The 23,362-nt window shown below is 65.9% G+C and overlaps 9 protein-coding genes and 2 non-coding genes across 11 annotated transcripts; 6 read left to right on the forward strand and 5 right to left on the reverse strand.

Moving 5' to 3' along the window:
- The first annotated feature begins 110 nt into the window (after positions 1-110).
- V1510DRAFT_430712 (Metallo-dependent phosphatase-like protein) lies at positions 111-2,285 on the forward strand. Its single transcript, XM_066935387.1, has 3 exons — positions 111-592; positions 623-788; positions 819-2,285. Exons 1-3 carry the CDS (start codon positions 295-297, stop codon positions 2,239-2,241), a joined length of 1,887 nt encoding a protein of 628 aa, XP_066788365.1. The 5' UTR covers positions 111-294; the 3' UTR covers positions 2,242-2,285.
- On the reverse strand, positions 2,265-4,062 carry V1510DRAFT_366490 (SNF2 family N-terminal domain-containing protein; the record flags this gene model as incomplete). Its single annotated transcript, XM_066931271.1, has 2 exons — positions 2,265-2,653; positions 2,685-4,062. 2 exons carry the CDS (start codon positions 4,060-4,062, stop codon positions 2,265-2,267), a joined length of 1,767 nt encoding a protein of 588 aa, XP_066788366.1.
- Positions 4,063-5,011: 949 nt separating this feature from the next.
- V1510DRAFT_430714 (uncharacterized protein) lies at positions 5,012-9,158 on the forward strand. Its single transcript, XM_066935388.1, has 9 exons — positions 5,012-6,159; positions 6,191-6,587; positions 6,618-6,704; positions 6,736-6,822; positions 6,855-6,941; positions 6,974-7,538; positions 7,569-7,637; positions 7,669-8,502; positions 8,536-9,158. The coding sequence occupies exons 1-9, from the start codon at positions 5,250-5,252 to the stop codon at positions 8,863-8,865; spliced, it is 3,366 nt and encodes a 1,121-aa protein (XP_066788367.1). The 5' UTR covers positions 5,012-5,249; the 3' UTR covers positions 8,866-9,158.
- Positions 8,969-11,670, reverse strand: V1510DRAFT_161256 (uncharacterized protein). The gene is made up of 2 exons (XM_066930356.1): positions 10,906-11,670; positions 8,969-10,874 (listed from the first exon to the last, which is right to left on the reverse strand). Exons 1-2 carry the CDS (start codon positions 11,420-11,422, stop codon positions 9,073-9,075), a joined length of 2,319 nt encoding a protein of 772 aa, XP_066788368.1. The 5' UTR covers positions 11,423-11,670; the 3' UTR covers positions 8,969-9,072.
- Positions 11,671-11,824: 154 nt separating this feature from the next.
- On the reverse strand, positions 11,825-14,274 carry V1510DRAFT_418417 (uncharacterized protein). The gene has a single exon (XM_066934111.1). It carries the CDS (start codon positions 14,012-14,014, stop codon positions 11,870-11,872), a length of 2,145 nt encoding a protein of 714 aa, XP_066788369.1. The 5' UTR covers positions 14,015-14,274; the 3' UTR covers positions 11,825-11,869.
- Positions 14,275-15,348: 1,074 nt separating this feature from the next.
- Positions 15,349-16,939, forward strand: V1510DRAFT_403614 (major facilitator superfamily domain-containing protein; the record flags this gene model as incomplete). The annotated part of the gene is made up of 2 exons (XM_066932179.1): positions 15,349-15,624; positions 15,656-16,939. 2 exons carry the CDS (start codon positions 15,349-15,351, stop codon positions 16,937-16,939), a joined length of 1,560 nt encoding a protein of 519 aa, XP_066788370.1.
- A 72-nt stretch (positions 16,940-17,011) lies between these two features.
- Positions 17,012-17,103, forward strand: V1510DRAFT_t162. The gene has a single exon. It is a non-coding gene; the product is annotated as a tRNA-Ser (tRNA).
- Positions 17,104-18,101: 998 nt separating this feature from the next.
- V1510DRAFT_t169 lies at positions 18,102-18,192 on the reverse strand. The gene has a single exon. It is a non-coding gene; the product is annotated as a tRNA-Ile (tRNA).
- A 303-nt stretch (positions 18,193-18,495) lies between these two features.
- V1510DRAFT_403615 (uncharacterized protein) lies at positions 18,496-19,046 on the forward strand (the record flags this gene model as incomplete). Its single annotated transcript, XM_066932180.1, has 2 exons — positions 18,496-18,592; positions 18,625-19,046. The coding sequence occupies 2 exons, from the start codon at positions 18,496-18,498 to the stop codon at positions 19,044-19,046; spliced, it is 519 nt and encodes a 172-aa protein (XP_066788371.1).
- On the reverse strand, positions 18,839-21,408 carry V1510DRAFT_435862 (uncharacterized protein; the record flags this gene model as incomplete). Its single annotated transcript, XM_066935555.1, has 1 exon — positions 18,839-21,408. The coding sequence occupies one exon, from the start codon at positions 21,406-21,408 to the stop codon at positions 19,069-19,071; it is 2,340 nt and encodes a 779-aa protein (XP_066788372.1). The 3' UTR covers positions 18,839-19,068.
- A 119-nt stretch (positions 21,409-21,527) lies between these two features.
- Positions 21,528-23,250, forward strand: V1510DRAFT_418433 (major facilitator superfamily domain-containing protein). The gene has a single exon (XM_066934112.1). It carries the CDS (start codon positions 21,669-21,671, stop codon positions 23,196-23,198), a length of 1,530 nt encoding a protein of 509 aa, XP_066788373.1. The 5' UTR covers positions 21,528-21,668; the 3' UTR covers positions 23,199-23,250.
- Positions 23,251-23,362: the final 112 nt, after the last annotated feature.

The raw sequence follows: 23,362 nt of genomic DNA on the forward strand, positions 1-23,362 counted from the left end.
CGGCCCGGCCGGCCTGCGGGCGCCTGCGGGCGCTCTGCGGCACCGCTGCGCGGCCCGCGCCGCCGGCCGGCGCTGACGTCGGCCTGCGCGGCGTCGTCCCGCGCCACGTAGTCACTAGAAGCGAGCCATCACCACACCGCTCTAGCCTGAGTCATCGATCGACGCCAGCGCCCGAGCCATCCGCCGACGCCAGCGCCCGAGCCATCCAGCGACGCCAGTGCCCGAGAAATCCACCTCGCTGTCGCTGTCCAGCCCTCAGCACCGCGCGGCGTCTGCGAGCCACCCGTCGTCACAATGCCCACAAACACGCTGCCGCCGCCCACCGTCCGGCTGGTGCACTTCAATGACGTCTATCACATCTCGCCGCAGTTCCCGGACGCGGAGCTGCCCGGCGGCGCCGCGCGCTTCGTGACGGCCGTGCGCGAGTACCGCACCGGCGCGCAGTACGCCGGGCAGCCGCCGCTGATCACGGTCTTCTCGGGCGACGCGTTCAACCCGTCGCTCGAGTCGTCCGTGACCAAGGGCAAGCACATGGTCGAGATCCTCAAGCAGCACCACATCGGCACGGATGTCGCCGTCTACGGCAACCACGGTACGTGTGGCGCAGGGCCCGCTCACGCAGACTTTGACTTCGGCGTCGACCAGCTCAAGGTGCTCAACCATCTGTGCGACTTCCCGTGGCTGATCTCGAACGTGCTGCTCGACGGCCGGCCGATCGCCAACGGCAAGCTCTACCACGTCATCGAGCAGGGCGACCTGCGCATCGGCTTCGTGGGCCTGATCGAGAAGTGTGTGGCGGTGCGGCCAGGCTGACCCAGGGAATGGCTCCAGACGATCAATTCGCTGCCCGAGGACCTCGTCTACCGGCCGTTCATCGACGTCGGCCTCGAGCTGTCGGCCAAGCTGCGGGCGGACGAGCGCTGCGACCTGGTGATCGCGCTGACGCACATGCGCGAGCCCAACGACCTGAAGCTGGCGGAGTCGGTCCCGGCCGGCACGTTCGACCTGATCCTGGGCGGGCACGACCACTTCTACTCGCACCGCCGGACCAACGGCACGGACGTGCTGTGCTCCGGCACCGACTTCCGCAACCTGACGTACATCCAGGGCTTCCGGAGCGAGGCCGGCGGCGTGGCCAAGTGGACGTGGGACCTGGCCCGGCGCGACATCCACGCGTCCGTGGCCGCCGACGCGGCCACGACGGCGCTCGTCGACAAGATCTCGGGCACGCTCAACCAGAAGCTCGACAAGGTCATCGGCTGGAGCAAGGTGCCGCTGGACACGACGTTCGAGACCGTGCGCACGCGCGAGAGCAACATGGGCAACTTCGTGGCCGACATCATGCGCGTCTGGTACGGCGCGGACATCGCGCTGGTCGCCGGCGGCACGCTGCGGTCCGACACGGTCTACCCGGCGGGCGCGGTCAAGCTCAAGGACATTGTGCTGACGTTCCCGTTCGAGGACCCGTGCGTGGTGATCGAGATCACGGGCCGGGAGCTGCTGGACGCGCTCGAGAACGGCGTCTCGAAGCTGCCGGCGCTCGAGGGCCGGTTCCTGCAGGTCTCGGGCGTGCGCTACACGTTCTGCACGGAGAAGTCGCCGCGGGTGCAGACCGTGACGGTCAACGGCGAGCCCCTGGACCTGGCGCGGTCGTACACGTGTGCGACGCGCAACTACATGGTCAACGGCAAGGACGGCTTCGAGAGCCTGATGGTGCCGCCGGAGCGGCAGATCGTGGACGAGGAGCAGGGCCTGCTGATCGTGCAGATGCTGCGCATGTGGTTTCTGTCGCTCAAGCTGTTCGGCCGGTGGAAGAACCAGGCGGCGGGCGAAGCCACGTCGGGGCTGTGCGGGTGGCGCAACCGGCTGCGGGCCATCGTCTGCGAGAGCCTGCCGCAGGTGGCCGCCACCAACGAGACCGTCCAGCGGCGGCGGCAGGAGTCGGTCTCGCGGTCCGGCTCGGAGGTCCACCTCGAGGACATCCAGCGCGAGGACCGGCCCGAGACGGCCGAGGAGGTCGCGCAGCTCCGGCGCCGCGACATCCAGGAGCGCATCCGGCGGCACCGGCTCGAGCTCAACGTGATCTCCATGTGGCAGGAAAAGGGCCTCCCCATCGACGAGGACACGGACCCCAAGACGTACAAGCGCACGCACAAGGGCATCTCGCCCGAGCTCGACGGGCGGATCGCGCGCGTCGACGTCGACGGCGAGCCGATCTCGGAGGTCAGCCTGTACGGCTAGTTTTGGGCCCTGTATATAGCAATCTACATGTCGTCGCGGTTGAACAGAAACAGGATCTCGTCGCGCGAGAGCTTGTTGCCGGCCAGCGTGCCGCCGCGCTCGTCGAGCACGCTCTTGGCGAGCTCGCGCTTCTTGTCCTGGAGCGTGACGATGCGCTCCTCGACCGAGTTCTCGACCGTGATCTCGTAGACGTCGACGTCGCGGGTCTGGCCGATCCGGTGGACGCGGTCGATGGCCTGCTCGGACACCATCGGGTTCCACCAGGGGTCGACGAGGACGACGCGCGAGGCGCAGACGAGGTTGAGGCCGAGCGCGCCGCACTTGAGCGAGCACAGCAGCACGGCCACGTCCGGGTCGGTCTTGAGCGCCTCGAGCGACTTGTTGCGGTGCAGCGGCTTCATCGAGCCGTCGTCTGCGGTCAGCACAGCCGGCGCGCGACTTACAGCGGGCGTACTTGAGCCCGGCGCCGACCATGAACGGCTCGATCATGTCCAGCATCGTCGTGAACTGGCTGAAGATGATGGTCTTGCGGCCGGGCTCGGCCTGGAGCAGCCGCAGGATGTGCTTGATCTTGGACGACGGCGCGGACGGCGTGGTGCCCTTGTCCTTGAACCGCGCGTCGCAGGCCTCGCAGAGGCTGTCGCCGAGCTGGGCGCGGTCGCGCGCGAGCTCGGTCTGGCAGATGTAGCAGTTGGTCGCGTCGACGGCGAGCGCCTCGAAGACGTCGGCCAGGTCGTCGACCTCGGTCGACTTGCGGCCCTTGGGCGCCTTTTTCGGCGTCGACGGCAGGCTCGCGCGCCCGCCGAGCTTGGCCGCCACGATGCCCGTGTGGTCGCAGGCCTGGCGCAGCCGCAGCAGCAGCAGCAGCACGCTCATGTACTTGCCGGCGCCGCCGTCCATGAAGACCTCCATCTTCTCTGACACCTTCTTCTCGAGGTCGGTGTAGAACGCGCGCTCTTCGGGCGTGAGCTGGACGGACGTCCGGTGGATGTTGCGCTTCGGCAGGCTGATGCCGGTCTCGCCGAGCACGGCCTTTGTCCGCCGCAGAAACACCTGCGAGAGCACGACCTGCAGCCGCTTCATGGCGATCTTGCCGCGGCCGATCGCGATCGGGCCGCTGATCTTGGTCTTCCAGAACGCCGAGTCGCACAGCGGCGGGATCTGCAGAAACAGAAACAGCGAGTGCAGCTCGTCGATGTTGTTCTGCAGCGGCGTACCCGTCAACGCCCACCGGCTCACGCTGTGCACGTTGAACGCGGCGACGGACGCCTTGGCCGTCTTGTTCTTGATCGTGTGCGCCTCGTCGAGGATGACCCGCCACCAGTCCAGCTTGAACAGCGGCCCGGACGACTGGTACTCGGACGACAGCACCTGGTACGTCGTCACGACGACGTCGTACGCCTTGAACTTGTTTTCGTCCTTGGTACGCGAAGACCCGTGGTGGACCAGCACCCGCAGCCCCGCCGCTTTCTGGTTGATCTCGGCCTTCCACTGCGCGATCAACGACAGCGGCGCCACCACGAGCGTGGCCTTGCACGCGTTGGCCGACGTGTGCTCGGCCACGTCCTGGGGCCGGCTGAGGATCAGCGAGATCGACTGGATCGTCTTGCCGAGACCCATGTCGTCGCAGAGCAGGCCGCCCTTGTTCTTGACTTCCTTGGCCTCCTGTCGCAGGAGGAACCGCAGGCCCTCGATCTGGTGCGGCAGTAGCGTCACGCTGAGCCCGTCCACCTTGGCATCGTCCTCTGACACCGGCGCGTGCTCTACGGTGGCGCTGTCGAGCAGGCCCTTGAGCGAGTCGGTCGTGGCTTTGGCCGGCATGTAGCCGTAGTCTGCGTCAGCGCGCCCGCGAACGGCCTTACCGTCGCTCGAGAACTTCTCGCCGGCTTCGGCGACCATGGACGGCGGCAGCGTGCGTGCACGCGCGTCACCCGGCGGCGCCGGCAGCGGCACGCTCGAGTAGTCCTTGGTGCCGTACACAGGCTTCTGCGCCTCGTACCGGTCGATTGCCGACCGCATGACCTCCTCCATCGATCGCACCTTGCTCTGCTGCTGCCGGTGAACAAACGACATGTCTGGCCGAGGATTGGTTGGCCGTGAGATGGTGGTAGCTCCCGGAATCGCGTCCGGCGCGCGGGTTTGGGCGGCAGCCTGGCCGGCCGGGCCCCGATCGCCGCCGAAACGCTGGCCCTGCGGCGGCCGCTGGCCGGGCGGGCCACTCCCCTGGCCGCCTGCTTGCCTGCCGCCGTGCCCGCCAGGCCATGCTCGGTCCTGGGGTCGGCCCGCGGGCTTCTGCGGCCGCGGCGCGTGTCGGTTCTGAGCGCTCGCCAGATTCGATCGGTACGTACTCGGCGACAGTGGCTCAATGTCATCCTTCATGAAGTCCTTAGACGCCTTGGCACCGGGCACTGGCGAGTCCACGTTCGACATCGGTTTGTAGAAGCCTGGGTCAGCTTGTTCGTCCGCCTCGCACCTTTGCTGTGGAATGGCCGCTGCTGGCCGCTGTACGCCAGCGGATTCTTGATCGGCGTCGATTTGCCAAACGCCGGCCGGTCTGGTTGCCCAGCGGCAGCCGCCGTCGGCGCAGTGCGCTCGCTCGAGTCGTCGCTCATCTCAGGGCGTGTAGAATTGTCGCCGATGATCTCGCCCACTGACGTTTATTTACAGCAGTAATGTCCCAAACAATCTCATCTCGCTGTTGCCACGACAACCGGATTCGGGCACACGTGACACACGCGTCATCCGTCATTCTATCAAACATCCTGAAACGCGACGTTACACCGGCAACGCTGTTTGGTAGACAAATTTTTCGCCTGCCGCCATGTTCGCTCTCTTCTCACCTCTGCGAGAAAAGCAGATATCTCAGCGGAAACTACGGCTACGGGGACAGCATCAGGCTTGGACGAGCAGGCAGATCAGTGAGCAGCAGGCACACCAGCGCGTCGCGTTCCCAGGAGTCGATCGCAAACGAGCGGTTTCACGGAGCCTGTGCGACGGCCAGAAACGACATGAGCGCGCGCGGTAGCAAGGGCCGCGTGCCACTGATGCAGGCGCCAAGCGGCGGCGGCCGAATGGCTGCGAGCGCACACGCAAACACACACCGACACTGGCCCGCGGTCAAGAAAGAGGCCGCAGCGATGGAGGCAAGCCTGAACGACGTGCCGGCGGCACGACCGGAGCCAACAGACAAGGCGTTTGCGACGCCGCGGCAGCGAGCGGAAGAGTGGCCCGAGATCGAGCGTATGGACGCGCTGGACGACTTCTTTGAGCTCGACAGCCCGCCGCCGCAGTCCAAGGGCGAGAGGCGGTTCGCGCCGGCGGTAGCCAAGACGCCTGTCTCGGCAAACTCGTCTATGCTCGAAGTGCCGGGGTTGACAGACGACGACGACTCGCTGATTCAGCGCGAGCCGGCGCGACGGCTGATGGCGTCGCCGATTGCGCGCCAGGGCGCGTTCTTTGGCCGGTCCGAGCCGGCCGGGCAGCGGACGGCGCAATTTGCGACGTCGACGCCCATCGCGCGGCACAAGACTGGCGATCCGGTCCTAGACGCGCTCAACTCGCTCCGGCTCGACAAGATCCGGATCGACGAGGAGCTTGCGACTGCCGTGGACGAGCTCTACCGGACGCGCGACGAGCTCGAGAGCACGCGCAACGAGCTCACTACCACTACCGACAAGTTCAACTTTGTGCGCGAGAAGTTCGCCAGCCTGGCCGACAAAATTTCGGCATTCGACAGCGAGCGCGAGGAAATGCGCAACGACATGGGCGCGTACGTGGCTGAGGTCGACGAGCTGCGACAGGCCATCGTCGATCTGAAGCACGAGATCCGCGAGTACCAACTCGAGGCCGAGGCGCAGATCCAGCGGGAGCAGAGCTATACCGAGAAGCTGCGGGAGCTCGGCCACGAGCTGCAGAGCCGTAAGTAATATGGTGTCGCCGCTAACAACAGGCTCGGTTGCGTACGACGAGCTGCAGAGCCAGCTACACGAGAAGACGGCGCTGCTTGACGACGAGCGCGGCAAGGTCTCGTCGCTCGAGGAGCGCTTGGCCGCCGCCATTCAGGACACGGAAGCGATTCTGTCGCAGCGCGAAGAGCAGCAGACGACGCTATTGCGCAATATCGAGGCCGCGCTCTCGGGCGTGCACGGCACCACGCTCAAGCACGAGTCCCTGCTCGAGTCCGTGAGTCTCGCACACAGCTCTAGCGCACAGAAGATGACAGAGACCCTCGAATCGACGTCAGCCCGGCTCGAGCAGGCTGTCAAAAGGCTCTCCAAAGAAACCGTTAAGGAGCAGGCAGCGAGGATCGACAAGCTTTCAGCCACGCTCGAGACCTCGACCGCCAGGTAAGCCATGTATGGGTGATGCTAACCCAGACTTTCTGTGCTCGTCGAAGACGCCAAGGCCACAGAAGTGCAAGACCTGTACAGTCTACAGGCGACCGTCCGAGAGGTTACAACCAGGTACGTGGGCATGTGTCCGCGCTGATGACAGACTCCAAGAGCACATTCACGACGTCATGCGTGATCAGAACAATCGGTCCGAGCGTCTCAAGACCACAATGGACACTGTCGGCTCGAGGTAAGGGCGTCCGCAGCAGCCACTGACTCCAGACTCGAAACCTTACTCCAAAAGGAGATTGAGGGGCGGCGTTCGCAGATTGACGACGTCCTCAAGCAGGTCAACGCGTCTAATGGCAGGTACGTGGACACCTTGGAGGCGCTGACACCAGAATTGAGTCCATTATACAGGGCGCGTTTGGCACACAGTCCCAGGAGTTGTTCCAGAAGATGGAGGAGTCGACGGCCAAGATTGAGGGCCTTGTCCACTATGCGTCCGCTGAGCAGCTGGGATCGATCGAAGCCAGCGGATCCAGGACCGAGAAGTATCTACGCAGCATAGGACATGGTGCGAACGCAAATGCAGAGAAACTTGAAACCGGGCAGCAGCAGCTTCTGAAGCTGCTAGCATCTGAGCAGGACCAGCGCGCGCGGATCATCGACAGTATCACGGAAATAAAGAGCAGCATGCTTGCAAGCATAGCACAGTCGATACAGACGTTGGCGTCGTCTATTGAAGAGAACAGACCAAACACAGACGAGACTACGTCAATAATCCAGCGGCAACAGGTCAAGATCGAGCAGCTCGAGCAGGAGCTCGAGCGGCTCCGTTCCGATGACAGCAGCACCAGAGACTCCAGCCTTAAGCTCCAGCACCAGCTGGAGACAGCAGAGGGGAACGCGAGGACACTGGAGCGGCGGCTGAGAGACGACGAGGAGCGGCGACGGACGCTAGAGGTACGCCTTCCGCGAATTATCTGACCACAGGCCGAGCTAAACCAGTTCCGCGGCCGCGTCGAGCAGCTTCAGAACGTGGAAAAGAACCTCAGTTCAAATGTAAGTGTGTTTTCCGCCGGTCTGACCGCAGATCGAGAAGCAGCTTGAGCTCGAGCGGCAGCGCCAGGCGCGAGAGATCAGCGATCTCGAGAGCAACTTCCGTGCCGAGAAGGCCAGCATCGTCCAGTCGCATAACGGCAAGCTCGAAGGCCTCCGGCGGGATCTGGACCGGGCCGAGGTCGACGTGGACGAGCTACGGCAGGAGATTCTGCGCGAAACTGAGGCCCGGCGGTCGCTGGAGTTTGAGCTGAACTCGTACCGGAACAACTACGACGACCTCGAGCGGCGCGAAAGCGACGCCATCAACACCGTCCGCCGGCTAAAGGAGGAGCTCAATCAGGTGTCTAAGCGGGCACTTGAGCTGGAGCAGCAGAACGAGAGCCTGGCGATCCAGGCCGCGTGTTTGGGCTCGCTGCCGATACCCATTCCAGACGAGATGAAGTTACCCGAGGTGTTGATACCCGACTCGCAGCCCATGCACTCGACCTACGGCGGCGCGTTTACCGGGCTCGAGCTATCGCAGGCTTTGAGTGTCGAGGTAGCAGAGGACGCGCCGGCCGAGGTGCCTACCAAGTACCTGGACGTCTCAGACGACAAGTGCCCGAATCGGGCAGATACCCCCGAAGCCAGCATCATGCCGAGCGTGTTCCAGCCCGTTGAAGAGGAAGAGGCAGTGCCGGTGGAAATGGTCGAAAAAGGCCAAGGTGATGATGACACAGCCCCTGTGGCTGCCGAACCCGCACGCGCGCTAGGAGAAGTCTCGGAAGAATACCTGAACAAGGCTGGCGATAAGACGCCGGCCCGGGCGCGGTCTACTGCCAAGAAGCGCAAGGCGCCAAGCCGTGCATCGGCGCGCAAGAAAAAGGCTAGTACGCGCCAGGCACAGCTGACAGCGAAGACACCGAAGCTTGAACCAACGGCGGAGGAAGCAGCGGAAACCGCCCTAGAGTGTGTCGCAGACGATGCTATACCCATACTAGACACTGCTGCAGCACATCCCGGGGCAGTGTCGGAGAAACCCACGGAGACTGCTCCGCCACCGCCGCCCGCACCGGAGCCTGCGCCCGCGCCCAAACAGAAGCTTCCGACGCGGCGGGTCGAGAAGGCCGCCGCCGAAAAGTCGGCAGATCCGTACGACTTCATGCCGTCGTCAGACCCGCCGTCGCCGGCGCCGCGGGCTGAGCGCGTCAAGGTGCGGTCGTCACGATTCCGGTCGCGCAATCGCTAAGTATCTGATACCCTGTATTCTACGATCTGCTAAACAGTTTGCATAGCTATATTGACGGCCACATGTAACTAAGACTGGCGCTCTGCCAGTGAATATATCGATTTCCATTTAACAACCAGCATCAAAAGGACCAGGCGCCGAGCGTGGCGTGTGGCACGCTCCGGCGCCACCGCAAAAGAAAAAGTAGCGATTCGAGCCTGACGGCACTTAGCTGCCACCACCGCAGCCACCTCCACCTCCGCAGCCGCCGCCGCCGCCGCCGCCGCCGCAGCCACCACCGCCGCCACCGCAGCCACCACCGCCGCTGCACGCCGCGCCACCGACGCCGCCATTGTAGCCGCCGGCGCCGGAACTGCAGCCGGAGGAGCCGCAGACTGTGCCAGAGGTGCACGTGCCATTACCGCTGAAGCTGATGGTGCTTCCGCCGCAGCCGGCAGCGCACTGGCCGGCCGAGGCCTGCGGACAGCAGGTACCGGCCATGCAATGCCCCATAATCGTGCCGCACGACGGGTTTCCGGCGTACATGCCCGGAGTTATGCACGGGTCGTACATAAACGGGTAGGGCATAGGCACAAAGTAAGGGTAGCCCCAGACCTCGACGGCGGTGAAGGTCGCACGATCTGGAGGCCGCTCACCGCGCTTCTTGGCGCGGCGGACGGCCTTGGCGTACGACCGGTCCAGCTGAGCCTTGACGTGACGACTGTACACAGCCTCGCCCTGGGTCTGAGGCGCCAGGGCGCTGTGGTGCGAGAGGTGAATGTGGTGGTCGGTGGCCGGGTCGGTGGCCGCGCGGATGGCGGCGCGGCCGTTGGAAATGGCTTTGCGGCGGTTGAAGGTCGAGCAGTTGGCCTCGTGGATGGCCTCGCAGTACCAGCACGTGCACTCGGAGTAGACCTGGCCGGTCAGCTTCTCGTACTGCTTGCACGTCCACTGGAACGCGACCGAGAGCTTGGCCTCGCCGACCTTGTCGTCGTGGTCGACAAAGACGCGGGTATAGTGGCGGACCGAGTACGCGAAATAGTTGAGCGGGTACAGTTGGTGGGTGTGCCAGGCCAGGTCAACGTCGAGCGTCGGGACGGCCATCTGGCCAGGGTTGTCGGCCATGATCTGAAAGAAGGTCTCGTACTTCTTGATGAGCTTGTCGATCGTGTGGGCAAGCGCGGGCGAGTGGATCCAGCCGATCTTGTCCATTTTCTCGACGAACGAGCCCTGGCGGATGACAGCGCCCACGAGGTCGAGCGAGAAGGGCGTGTGGGTGTTGAAGAAGTACGCCATCATGCGGCGGATCGAGATGCGGTCGAGACCGCGCATGCGCCGCCGCCGGCGGGCCACGGTCTTCATCAGGTCCGAGCGCTCGATGAGCCGCTCGAGGAGCCGGGTGGCGTCGCGGAGCGTCGGCCGCGCGTCGAGGGTCTCAATCGTGAGCCCCGCGATCAGCTGGCGGGAGATGGACGGGTCGGCGGCGACGCGCGACGCAAACGACAGGCTGCGGTTGCGCATGTCCTGGCTCGGCGTGATCTCGATGTTCTCAAAGATGCCGCGCATCGAGAGCAGCGAGCCCGGCGCGGGCAGGCCGTCCTGGGCGTCGGCGAGGAACTTGCGGAACGCGGCCGTGGAGAGCGACATGGCGTCGATCTCGTACGTGCAGTGCGCGCACGGGTACCGGAACTTGCCGTCGGCGTAGCCCGTGCCGTCCTCGAAGGCCTTCTCGACGTCCAGACCGAGCGACGCGTTCGTCAGCGGCACCTGCGTCCGCTGGTCGCACTTGGGGCAATCCACGGCGACCTCGGGCAGCGACACCAGGCTGTCCCACGGACACGACGTCATGGCCTCGAACCGAGCCCCGTCCGACGACGGCGGGTTGTACGCAAAGTCGGCGGCCGCAATCGCGCGGTTGAGCTCGTCCCACGGCAGCTGGTACCGCCACAGATCGTACCGCCGGGCGCGGACGCAGTCGTGGAGGTAGCACCGCGGATTGAGCATGAACGCGTGCCACACCATGAGCACGTCTGTGGTCAGCACGGCCGCCAGCACACTTACCGAGCGGCGGCAGCGGGACGCGAGGCAGGGCGTCCTGCGACGGCTGCAGGGTGTCCACGCACCCATAGTACGACATGGTGGGGTCCGGCTGGCACACGGCCGCCGTGAACGACGGCGAGTCCCTGGTCGGCAGCGAGTCCCACCACAGCCGGAACCGGTCGGCCGCGTGCGTGACGTACACGCCCCAGCGCTTCTCGCGGATGCGAGCGAGCGCCGTGTCGCGCTGGGCCTCCTTGATGGCGTCGGCCTGGGCGTCGAAGATGCCGTAGAGACCGTCCGACGTCGAGATGTCTTCGCGCAGGTGCGCAAAGGCCATCAGCAGCTTGAGGTGGACGATGCACTCGCCGGACGTCGGCAAGCGCTGCGAGAGCCGCACCGGCGCCTTCTCGCCGATGGGCGCCGAGAGATCGAGCCCGGCGAACATCTGCGAGAGCGCGCTGGCGTCATAATCGGGCGGGGCGGCGTCGGCGGCGACCAGCGGCGCCGCCTTCTCGGTTAAGGTAGCAGAGACAGTCATGATGCGACGGAATCGTGCGACGGGCTGGAGGGCGGCAGGCCCTGGATTAAGTACTCGACAACGACAAGCTGGCGGGGAGGTGCCCAGTCGCCGGCGTTGCGGAGATGGAGTCGGCTGTCACATAAGCCTTTGGGTGCCGTGTGCTAGGACAGCAAGGGCTAGCGCGGACCGATCCGGTGGACGCAAGCACTGCGGCGAGTGCTGCAGGCCAGAGGCTGTGCGGTGGGCGTGTGTGGCGCGGGAGTGGCGGGCGGGGCACGGCTGACATTTCGGCGCCAGCCGCGCCGCACGTGCGTGCAGCCGCGACGTCACGCGACACGTGACTCTTATCTGTTCGCCCGGGGACCTGGACCTGACGTCATCGACGACTCTACAACCGGGCACACGGCTCGTATCAGGGCACACGGCTCCAAACTTTCAATTGATTGACTGCCAGCCTGGCGGCGCTCAGAAGGCGCCCATGCCGCCCGTGGCGCCCATGTCGATCTCGTGGGCATACACCATTGGATCGCCGCCGGCCAACGCCATGAACGAGCTCCGCGCAGTCAGCGGCTGACACGAGCCCGCCGAGACCGTGGCGCTGCACGTGGCCGCGGCGCACCCCGTGAACTCGTCGTTCACGGTTGCCAGACAGAGCGGGTTGTGGCCGTAGCAGCTGTCGCTGATGGACGGATCGCGCGAAATGGCCGCGCTGTTGCGGATGAGGAACTCGAGACCCCACATGCGCAGCTGGGATTTCTCCGGGATCTCCGGGACCTCGAAGCCGCCCTTCTTGGCGCGCTGGCGGACCTTCTTGAACGTGCGCTCGAGCAGCTTGCGCTGCATGCGCGCGCGGATCAGGTCCTGCTGGTTGTTCGGCCGCAGCACGGCGTGCACCGACATGTGCGCGCACGGCTGCCTGTCGGCGCCCTCGAGCCGCAGCACGCGCGTGTTGGCGCGCGCGTTGCGCGTCTCCTTGGACGGCAGCAGCGAGCTGGCGTCGAACTCGCGCACGCTCTCGCAGAACCAGCACACGCACTCGCTGTACAGCTCGCCGTTGGTCGCGCTCTGGAACGCCTTGGTCGTCGCCTGGAATGCGTCCATCAGATCCGGCTCGCTGGCCTTGTCGTCGTGGTCGACGTACACGCCGGGCAGCGCCGTCAGCGACCACACATAGTAGCTGAACGCGTTGGCCTGGTGCGTGTGCCACACGAGGTCGATGTCGATCGTTGGCACCATCGACCGCGCGTCGGCTACCCGGATGATCGAGAAGAACTTGGCGTACTTGTGCCGGAACCGACTGAGCGACGCCGCCACCGACGGCGAGTCGATCCAGCCGAGCTCCTCCATCTTTTCGACGAACGAGCCCTGGCGGACGACGGCGCCGACAAGATCGGTCGAGAACGCGGTGCCGTTGTTCCAGTAACTGGCCATCATCCGACGGAGGCCGTAAGCCTCGATGTTGCTGAGCCGGCTGGCGGTCGTGATCTTGGCGACCTTATCGCGGTCGTTGACGATCCGACCGAGCAGACCGCTGACGTCAACTAGCGTGCGGCCCACGGCATTCGACGGCGACACGAACTCGAGGACAGCGGCACCGGTCATCGGCTGCTGCAGGAGCCGGTTCGGCAGGTGCAGCTGTTGGCGCGAGTGGTTGGTGGCTGAAGCTGCGCCGTACGAGCCCAGCATCGTGCCCGGCATCGGCTTGTTGCTGACATAGCACTCGCGCGCGTCGGTTTGGAACCGCGCCACGGCCAGCGAGTTGTGGTCCAAACGGTACTGGCACAGGTCGCACGTCGCAGTGAACGCGCGGTCCGCGAATCCGGTCCCGTCCACAAACGGCTTGTCTGGGTTTCCTACGGCGCCGGTCGTCAGCGGCACAGCCACCGGTGACGCACACTTGGGGCACTTGAGCGAGAGCAGCGGCCGCTCGAGATCCTGGGTCCATGGCACCTGCGTTGCCGTCTCGAAGTTGATCGTTGCCTCCAGCGGCACGACGTACTCGTACGTGTCGCTGATGCACCTGTCGATGGTGGCCCACGGCAGGCCCGAGTACCACAACTGCATGTGCTTGGCGCGCGCGCAGTCGTCCAGGAACGCCCGCGGATGCAGCGTGAACGTGTGCCAGACCATGAGCACATCCAGCGGCGGCATACTGGCTTGCGTCCACACGAGCCGATCGTACTTGCCCGACAGCGCAGCCAGCGCCTCGGGCGCCACGTACTCGGCCGACATGTCGTCCCAGAGTGTGAAGTCCTCGGGATCGGCCGCCACGGCGCGGTTCCACCAGATCTCGAATCGCTGGACAGCCATGGTCACGTATGCGGCCCAGCGCTTTTCGCGCAGCGCGCGCTTGATCTTGTGGCGGCCGATCGCGGAGTCGGCCGCGCTCGCCTCGGCGTCCCAGAGCCCAAAAAGGCCATCATGCAGGTAGATGTCGCGGCGGAGCTGGGCCAGGGTTTCGAGCAGCTTGAGATGGGCCATAATGTCGTCGACTGCTGGCGGGTGCGGCTGCACAAACACCGGCGAGGACCGGCTAGCGCCGGCCGGCTCGTCGGCGGGCGTGACATACGGAGGGGGCGACGCGTCGCGGGCAGAGGCTTTGGGAGACATCTTAGTGGTGAGTTTGCACGTCAAACGGCCGACTAAATAAGATGACGGCTCGAGGACTGCGCCTCGGTCTGGCACTAAGGCATGACTGACGGACCCGGGCGCCTGGTTCTGGCCGGGGTTCAGTCACGCGCGAGGCTGAGCATGCGTCCACCGGATGCACGGCGGGAGCCGCCGGTTTGGATCGGAGGGGACGGCTCGGCGGGGACCCGGGCTGCTGGTTCGCGCTAGCGGCGGTGCCCGATAAGCTTAGCACAGCTGCTACCGCACAGGCCCTAAGCGTATCCGCCGGAGACTGCCGGACTGAGGGGCGGGCGGCGCCGGAGACGGCCGCAGGATACGCGCCAGAGGGCGACCTTAAAAATGGACAGTGCTGCCGGCAGGACTGCTGCGCAGCACGCTCGTGCTACCGAGCAGCCGCGACCTGACGAACAGCTGGATGACCTTAGCGCGGCCCTCGCCAAACGACAGAGCCGACAAAGCCGAAAGAGCCGAAACCCGATGGCCGAGTCAGTCTGCGCGACCAGGCGCGCGGAGACGGCGCAGCCAACTGCCAGCAAGCTGGGAGCCCAGCCGCCAGAGCCAAGTGAGCTTGTAAGACTTGGCCTCACTTGGCTATCTAAGCAACAATGGTCTGTGCTATCGATAACGATAAGGATAAGCCGTCGGATGTACCGAAACTCCGCGGTGTCTGCGTATAGCCATGTCAGTGCGTCGCGCTAGTCCAAGCGAGACTAGCCCCCGAACCATTAAGCCCGTGCTCTCGTGGGCGCAGCGAGCTTATTAGAGATGCGCCCTCGCTGATTCACGCGCACGCGGACGCGCGGCCGGGACGTTGCATTGGCGGGCCTGCGCTCGCCCGGCTGTCGAGCGCCGGGCCTTGGCTGCCGACTGGGCGCTTGGCCCGGCTTGGCGGGCAGCAGCATCGGTCCGTCGGGCGTCGCCAGCGGCCGCGCGCGGCATTGTCTGCGATCGCTAGTGCGTGGCGGCCGCCCGTGCAGCAGGTGGGGAACCACGCACGGTCACTCGCCGCCGCTCGCGATAAGCCGCAGGTCGCTGGCGGCCGCCAGGGTGCTAAATCGCTGCCGGCGCCCGTCCGGCGTTCGCCGAGACGTCCTGCCAGGCGCACGGGGGGCGCACGCCAAGCAGCAGAGCGGGGCGGCGGCAGCGCCCGAGCCAGATCAGGCAGGCTACGGCCGGACCAGCGGTCGCCGACGCACACCGGTGGCTCTGGGCCGGCCTCGTAGCTTGGCCGTGCATTCGGCTGCGTCTCCGCGGGCGTGTGCGTACGTCCGCCGCGCTATATAGCGGGCCCGCGCGCCCCTCGGCGGCCAGCAATGGCTTCAGACACTCTCAGCGTACAAGAATCAGGCCCGGAGACTAAGGTGGTGGCCGCGAGCCCGTACCAGTTCGCCAAGCGGAACCGGCCGCTGACGCGCCGCCAGCGCGTTCTCGGCGTCATTTGGGACGTGTTCAAGAAGGAGCCCGAGGAGCGCCGGTACGTGCTCCGGCTGGACTTCTTTCTGTTTGCGTACTCGCTGCTGTCCTACATCGTCAAGATCCTCGACCAGTCCAACATCTCCAACGCGTACGTGTCGGGCATGAAGGAGGACGTAAGTGCTGGTCCGGACGTGCTGACGCCAGCTCAAACTGTACGGCCAGGAGCGCAACCTGTTCAACACGTTCTTCAACATGGGCTATCTGGTCGGCTCGGTGCCGTGCCAGATCGTCATGAACCGCAGTGTGCGGCCGTCGCTGTGGATCCCGTCGTGTGAGCTCGTGTGGGCAGCGCTGGTCATGTGCATTGCCGCCTGCAAGAGCGCCCGGCCGATCTACGGCCTGCGGTTTGTGATCGGCCTCGCCGAGTCGGCCGCGTTCCCGGGCTTCAACCTGATCCTGGGCAGTTGGTACACGCCCGAGGAGCTGGGCAAGCGTATGGCGCTCTTTGAGATGTCGGCTCAGGCCGCCAACATGTTCTCGGGCTACATCCAGACGGGCGTGTACTCGTCGATGAACGGCCGGTACGGCATCGCCGGCTGGCGCTGGCTGTTCATCATCGACGGCATCATCTCGATCCCGGTCGCGACCGCCGGGTACTTTGCGATTCCCGATTTCCCGACCACCACGCGTGCCCGGTGGCTCAGCACGCGCGATCGCGACTACTCGGTCCGCCGCATGGAGGCTGTCGGCCGCAAACCGCCCAAGAAGCTCACTGTGCGCGAGTTCGTGCGCATTTTCTCGTCGCCCCGGCCGTACCTCTTCCTACTGCCGTACAACATCTCGGGCTTTGGCTCGTACACAAGCTACTTCAACCTGTGGCTCAAGGCCGTCGGCTACTCTGTGCAGAAGGTCAACCTGATCCCGACAGCGGGCAACGGCATCGGTCTGGTCGCCGCCTACGTCGGCGCAAATCTTTCGGACCTGACGGGCGTGCGCTGGCCGTGGATGATCGTCTCGGTCGTGCCGATCCTCGTCGGCGCCATCATGCTCTCAGTATGGGACATTCCGGCCAGCGCCATCATCGCGGCGAACTTCATCGCCAACATCGGGACGCCCCTGCAGCCGCTGGCCATTGCCTGGTCTGCCGAGGTCTTCCAGGATTCGGCCGCAACCCGCGGCCTGGTCCTTGGATTTGGCAACACCATCTCGTACACTATGAGCGCGTGGCTGCCATTGCTCATGTTCCCGTCCCAGGACGCGCCCCACTACAAGTACGGCTACCAGCTGTCGGCGGCGTTCCAGGCGGCCGCGATCGTCGGCATTTTGATCTTCCTGCTGTTCACCAAGTGGGAACAGAAAAAGCTTGGCCTGGTCAAAAACGACTACGGACTTATGGTCCGGCCGGATGAGCTCGATGACCGGCTGGGTGTGGTCGAGGTCAACCGCGACGAGAAGACCGCGACCGTTGTGAAAGAGATTGAAGTGTAAATTGGGTAGTTAGTGCCTGGCACGTGAGAACGTGATGTTGTGGTCCTCAAATTAAGTTAGCTTTGCATGTTGGACACTATGGCCGAGTGGTTAAGGCGACAGACTCGAATTCGTTTGTGATCTGTTCTCGTTTCGAGGCGCAGGTTCAAATCCTGCTGGTGTCGATTTTTTTTCTGGGCGCGCGCACCCTTGGTCTCGCCAGCGGGGCTGCATGTAGACCTTCGGCTGATTGCCGAAGCCCACCGTGAAGACGAGGGCGTCTGGTAAGCCCTGTGTTTGGCAATGGACAAGTCTCCGGCGGCGATTTGGCCGCGCGCGGGTGGCTGCCGTTTTCCAGACCTTTGGGCTTTCTGCGGGAGGGGGCGCAACCCGTGTGGCTGAGTAAACGTCGGCTCAAAATCTGCTCAAACGGCAGCCACCCCTGACGGAGTCGCCGCCAGTACGCAAACGTGTGACTGCAGCTTGCCAGTGCACGGCGGTGAGTCTGTCGAGAGCGTCTGCGCTACCAGCACGAGTATGACGTTGCTGCGGGATAGAGCCGCAGCGCGTGCGGCTCAATCGCAGCGAACGTACCGCCAGCACCCAGCACCTGTCCAAATAGCAGCTACCTCGACGTAGGCGCCCCCACACGCTCTCCCGCCCGCACCACGCGGCGGCTTCAGTGCGATAGCTGCAGACGCATGTAGGTCGCGCGTGCGGTCCCGCGTACAAGGCGCGGGATATGCGGGATATGCGGGATACGGGGGAGGGTTTTACCGCCGCACCACGTGCGGCGGCCAGCAGTTTCACCGCCCGCGTCAAGCTCACCACCACCGTTATCGGGTCCACGGCAGCATCCGGTGCCGCTGCGTACGTGTCCCACGCAGCGGCTCTGAACGGCTGTGAGCACTAGATTCCACGCTAGCCGTGCGTCCATGTGTCTGCACGGTAGTCAGCGGCAAGGTTGCCAAAACGTGGCGTAGCCGCTCGGCAAGACTTTGCCGAGCGGGCCCAGGTGGTCCGGTGGCGGCCTCCGGTTGCGGTGGGCGGCCCGCTGGCAGGCCCGCCATGCCGGTAATGCACGGGCGGGCAGGCGGCCCGCGGGCCGAGCGGGATTATGTGGCGTGCGTGGGCGGCACGCGTACGGCCCGGCCAGCCGCACTCCCCCCACGCTGCAAAAAAATGGTCTCTGGCGGGATCGAACCGCCGATCCTCGCGTGTCACAAGGAGTTGTCTTATTAGCACGATGCCTTAACCAACTGGGCCAAGAGACCTCCGCTTTCTCTTCTGCCCCAGTCTAGTCTAGTCGAGGTCGCCGTGACAGCCAAGGTGGGAGCTAGAATGGTGCGGGGATAGGCGGATAGCCGCCTTATACCGAACTGGGCCGCGAATTGCCGTCGACTCCCGATAGCTCGCGCAGGTCCACAAGCGTCAGTCCATGCGCAGCCACGACACATGTGCAAGGGCTAGTGACACCGACATATATATGTTGGGGCGCAACAGCCGCGGCGCGCAGTCGACGGCCGGCCCGCAGACACAGCAACCCAGGCCCCGGATCGGAGAGGCATGTAAGCGCAATGGTCAGTCCTACGACCGGCAAGTTTGTTTGTGACCACGACGGGTGCGGGCGCGCGTACCTCCGGCTGATCCATCTCACGCGGCACAAGCTCAATCGTAAGTGCGGCGCGGCGCACGGCTGACGGCAGACGACCCGATTGCACGCCGCTTCCAGTGCGAGCTCTGTCTCAAGACGTTTGTGCGCCAGGACCTGCTGCGCCGGCACCGCAGCTCCGGCATCAGCTGCAAGCGGCACCAGCGGCTCGTGCACAACAACCGCGCGGCGGGCGCGCCGACGGCCGAGCTGGGCTCGGCGCGGTCGCCACCGTCGCCGGCGGCGACAACGCCGTCGCCGGGCGCGGACGCGGCCGCGACCGTGGCCGACCTGGCGGCCGCGGGCGCGTCGCCGATGCTGCTCGACGACGCCATCACGAGCTGGCTGCTCTCGGACACGGCCGACAGCGCCATGCCGGACCTGTTCACGGGCGACGGCATCCGGCTGTCGGACATCTACAGCAGGCTGCCGAGCCGCGTGGCGGCGGGGGGAATTGGCGGACATGTATTTCTATAGCGGCAGCGCCGCACAATGCGATCTATGAAAACGTGTCCACCGCCGGCAGCGGCGGGTCGAAGTACGACATCCACAGGTCGCTGTCGATGTCGAACGACAGCAGCGACGTCAGGTCCGCGCCGCCGTCCGAGCCCTCGGACGCGGCCGTGTGGGCGTCGAACGCAAACATGTCGCCCAGACTCGAGATCTCGTCCACGGGCGGCTCGGGCACCGGCAGCGCGGCCTCGGCCGGCACCGGGCTGCCCGGCCGCGTCGGCGGCGGCGGCATGCCCTCGACGGTCCACAGCGTGCGCACGAGCACCTTGAGCTGGCCGGTCCGGCGCACCAGCGGGTGCTGCCGGTCGACGGCGCCGGCGAGGTCCATCAGCGCGCCGATGATGCGCTTGACCAGCGCCAGGATGGTCTGCTGGTCGCGCGCGATCACGGCGCCGGTGAAGACGATTTTGATGAGAAAGACGACGGCGTACGAGATGTAGCCGTAGTACCGGGCTGGCATGTACGCAAGTGCGCCACCCGGGTGCAGCTTGTCGATGCACAGCCGCAGGATCTCTGTGGCGGCGACCTTGGCCTCGATGATGAACTTGGCGTCCGGCGACCCGATCAGGCCGCGCGGGAACACCACGTTCGCCAGCGACGGCCGCTCGTGCGCCGGCACCGTCAGCGTGTCCTTGTAGGTCTTGGTCATGCGCCGCAGGTGCGACTGGAAGGCGAAGCCGTAGGCGTACAGCTTGGCGTAGTGGAACGTCAGCCAGACGGTCTCGTTGAGCGGAAACGACTCCCAGCTGTGCGCCTGCCACGCCAGCTGGAACGCCGAGAACGCGCGCGTGTACTCGTCGAGGATGCGGTAGTACTCGCCGACGGGCACGAGCGCGATCGTGCGGTCGCGCGACGGGTAGAGCGTGTCGTGGATGTTGGTCAGCATCTGCGTGAGCTCGATCTGCGCCTGCACGTGCGACGACAGGTCCTCGCGGTTGGCGGCCGAGCGCGCCAGCGACGGGAAGTTGACCGCCGAGTCGTGCACGACCGACGCGCCGACGTTGGGGTTCTGGAAGCACAGGCCGGGGCCGCGGCTCCAGAAGGCCTTGCCGAGCCGGATCGAGGCCTGGCGGTCGTGCATGTAGCAGTACGTCCAGGCCAGCCGCTGGCGGTGCGTCTCGAGGTCCATGGGCTCGGCCGTCGTCAGCAGCGTCTTCTGGTCGAGGCCGAGGTAGTACGACAGCCGGACGGCCATGCCGATGAGATTCCACGCCACGCGCTCCTCGTGCGAGCTCAGCTTGTGCGTCTCGACGGCGGCCAGCCGCGGGATGTTCTCGGACAGCAGGAGCAGCGACTCGACGGCGCCGACGGTCGGCTCGGTGCCGAACATGAGGTCGGCGATCTGCTGCTGCATGTGCAGCCAGCAGCTGTCGTGGATGCTGTCGTTCTCGTAGCGCGACGCGACGACGACGATTGCCGTCAGCAGGAACGGCTCGGCCGCGGCGAACTCGCTCAGCAGCTCGTCGTTGAGCGGCATGCGCGACGACTGGATCAGCGGCAGGTAGTTGTGGTGCCGCGAGAAGAAGATCATGACGAGCGTGCGCAGCTGCGTCGGGTTCAGGTACCCGAGCCGCACGGGCGCGAACTCGGAGATGCGCTCCTGGTGCCGCAGCGGCCGCGCCCGCTCCGGCCGCGCCGGCGGCGGCATCTGGCCGGCCGGCGCCGGCGCCGGGGGGGCCAGGGGGTTGGTCAGGTGCTGGACGCGGATCCGGTCGGCGGCCGGCCGCATGGCGGCTGCGGGCGTGGCCACCGAGCCGTCGAACTCGGACGCAACGTCCGACTCGTCCGACGACGCGCTCTCGGCGTCTGCGTGGAACGTGGAGGCGCGCGCGAGGATGTCGAGCGCCTCGGACGGATTGCGCAGGAACGAGAACGCGAGCGCCTCGGTGTCGACGCCGGACTCGTCGTCGAGCTTGCGCCGGCGCTTGGACGCGTCGTCGGGCGCGGCCGGGCCGCCGGGCGCGGCCGGGTCGGGCGCTGGCCGCCGGGCGGGCCAGGCCTCGGCCTCGCGGTCCTTGTCGATGTTGGTGCGGCCGCCGCGCCGGCTCGGCAGAAACCGGCACTCCTTGCCCTCGCGCTGGCAGCGCAGACACGGCGGCTTGAACACGGGCTCGCTGAACATGCACTTGGCCTTGCGGATGCGGCAGTGGATGCACGCCTTGTAGGCGCGGCGCGGCTTGCCGGGCGGCGCCGGGCCGGCGTCTTCGGGTGCGCCGGGCGGCGCGAACGCGGCGCGGAACTCGAGCGCGCGGCCGCCGCCGGCGGGCCCGCCGGGGTCGTTTCGGGAGGCCATGTCGAGCAGGACGGGTCCGGGGCCGGGGTCCATGGTGGTGAGGTGCGGTGCGGCTCGAGCCGCACGGGATCCCACGGCACTGGGTCGCCGCCGCGACCGGGTAAGTTGGTGAATCTGGGGTCAATGCGGGGTACGCCGGGTAGCGCGCGCATTGCCGTTCACTGCCGCCGGACCGTCCCAGATGCCGCCCACAGGCGCCCTGCGGCTCCCCGCATGCCAGCCTTCGCTCCCCACCGGCTCGGGCGCCGGCTCGGCTACATAAATACCCCCACAGCGCACCGGAACTGCACACAATGGCCAGCGTACATTCTGCCGCAGACAAGCCCTCGATCGAGAACTTTGAGCTCGCGACCGCGCTCGAGCCCGGCGCGTACGGGGGGAAGTTCGATGACGTCGTTCTTCCTGCCAAGGGTACGCCCGAGCGCGAGCGCATGGAGCGCCGGCTCAAGCTCAAGCTCGACCTGACAATTCTGCCCGTCACAATGGCCATGTACATCCTCAACTACCTCGACCGCAACAACATCGCGGCCGCCAAGCTGAGCTCGCTCGTGACCGACCTGCACCTTTCCCCGACGCAGTACTCGACGTGCGTGTCGATCCTGTTCGTGGGCTACATCAGCATGCAGATCCCGTCCAATCTGCTGCTCGAGCGCCTCGGCCGGCCGGCGCTCTACCTGCCGGTAGCAATGGCAATCTGGGGCGTGCTGTCTGCCTGCACGGCCGCAGTGCAGGGCTTTGGCGGGCTCCTGGCGATCCGCTTCCTGATCGGCTTCGCCGAGGCTGTGTTCTACCCGGGAGTCATGTTCTACCTGTCGTGCTGGTACACGCGGCGCGAGATCGCCAAGCGCTCGGCTATCTTCGTGTGTGGCTCGTGGCTCTCGGGCGCGTTCTCGGGCTTCATCGCCTACGGCGTGGTCAAGAACCTCGAGGGCGTGCGCGGTCTGGCGGCGTGGCGGTGGCTGTTCCTGATCGAGGGCGTCGTCACGGTCGCCGTCGCGCTGCTGGCCATCCCGATCCTGCCGGAGCTGCCGGCGACCACCCGCTGGCTCTCGCGCGAGGAGCAGCTGCTCGGGGTCATGCGCATGGTCGAGGACGTCGGCCAGCGCGACGACGACACCACCGTGACCGGCGACCCGGACGCGCCCGAGGGCCACTCGCGCCGCCGCACCGCCCTCCGCGGCTTCCTGCTGGCCGTGCGCGACCCCAAAGTCGTCACGATCTTCCTGACCATGTTCTCGCTGGCCGTGACCGCCGGCATCAACACCGTCTTCCCGACCATCGTCAACTCGCTCGGCTACGACCGCACCAAGACGCTGCTGCTGACCGCGCCGCCCTGGCTGCTTGTCGCCGTGACCTCGGTCCTCAACAGCATCTCGGCCGACCGCACCGGCGAGCGCTTCTGGCACATGGTCTGGGGTCCGTCGCTCTCGCTGATCGGCTTCCTGATCGGCATCTGCAGCACCCGCACGGCTCCCCGCTACGTGGCCATGATGCTCCTACTCCAGGTCTACAACTCGTGGTCTCTGGGCTACACCTGGCTGATCAACACCGTGCCACGGCCGCCGATCAAGCGCGCCGCCGCCGTGGCCTGCGTCAACATCGGCGGCAACGTGCCCAACATCTTTGTGACCTATTTGTTCTCTTACTCGAGCGCGACACCGCATTTTTACGTTGGCTTTGGCGTCTGCATGGCCTTTGCCTTCTGCGGCATCTCTGCAGCAACCGTGCTGCGAGTCATGCTTGGCCGCGCCAATGCGCGCTTGGCGCGCGGCGAGACCGTTGACGGCATGGATGGCGCCACCGGATTCAGATTTTTGAGATAGTACGCCTGTTTTTACGGCTTGGCCGGCTCGGCCGAATATATTTGTGTTTTGAGATCAGCCGCACTAGATGCGGCGCGCCGCGGGGCCGCCGCGCACGGACGCCGGGCCTCCGGTCTTCCTCCGAGGTTACACCGGAGTAGCACGTGCACGAGTCTCGGCGGCGA

This window comes from Dipodascopsis tothii (assembly GCF_038497935.1).
Source record: "Dipodascopsis tothii strain CBS 759.85 unplaced genomic scaffold V1510scaffold_19, whole genome shotgun sequence".
NCBI lineage: Eukaryota > Fungi > Ascomycota > Lipomycetes > Lipomycetales > Lipomycetaceae > Neoaidaea > Neoaidaea tothii.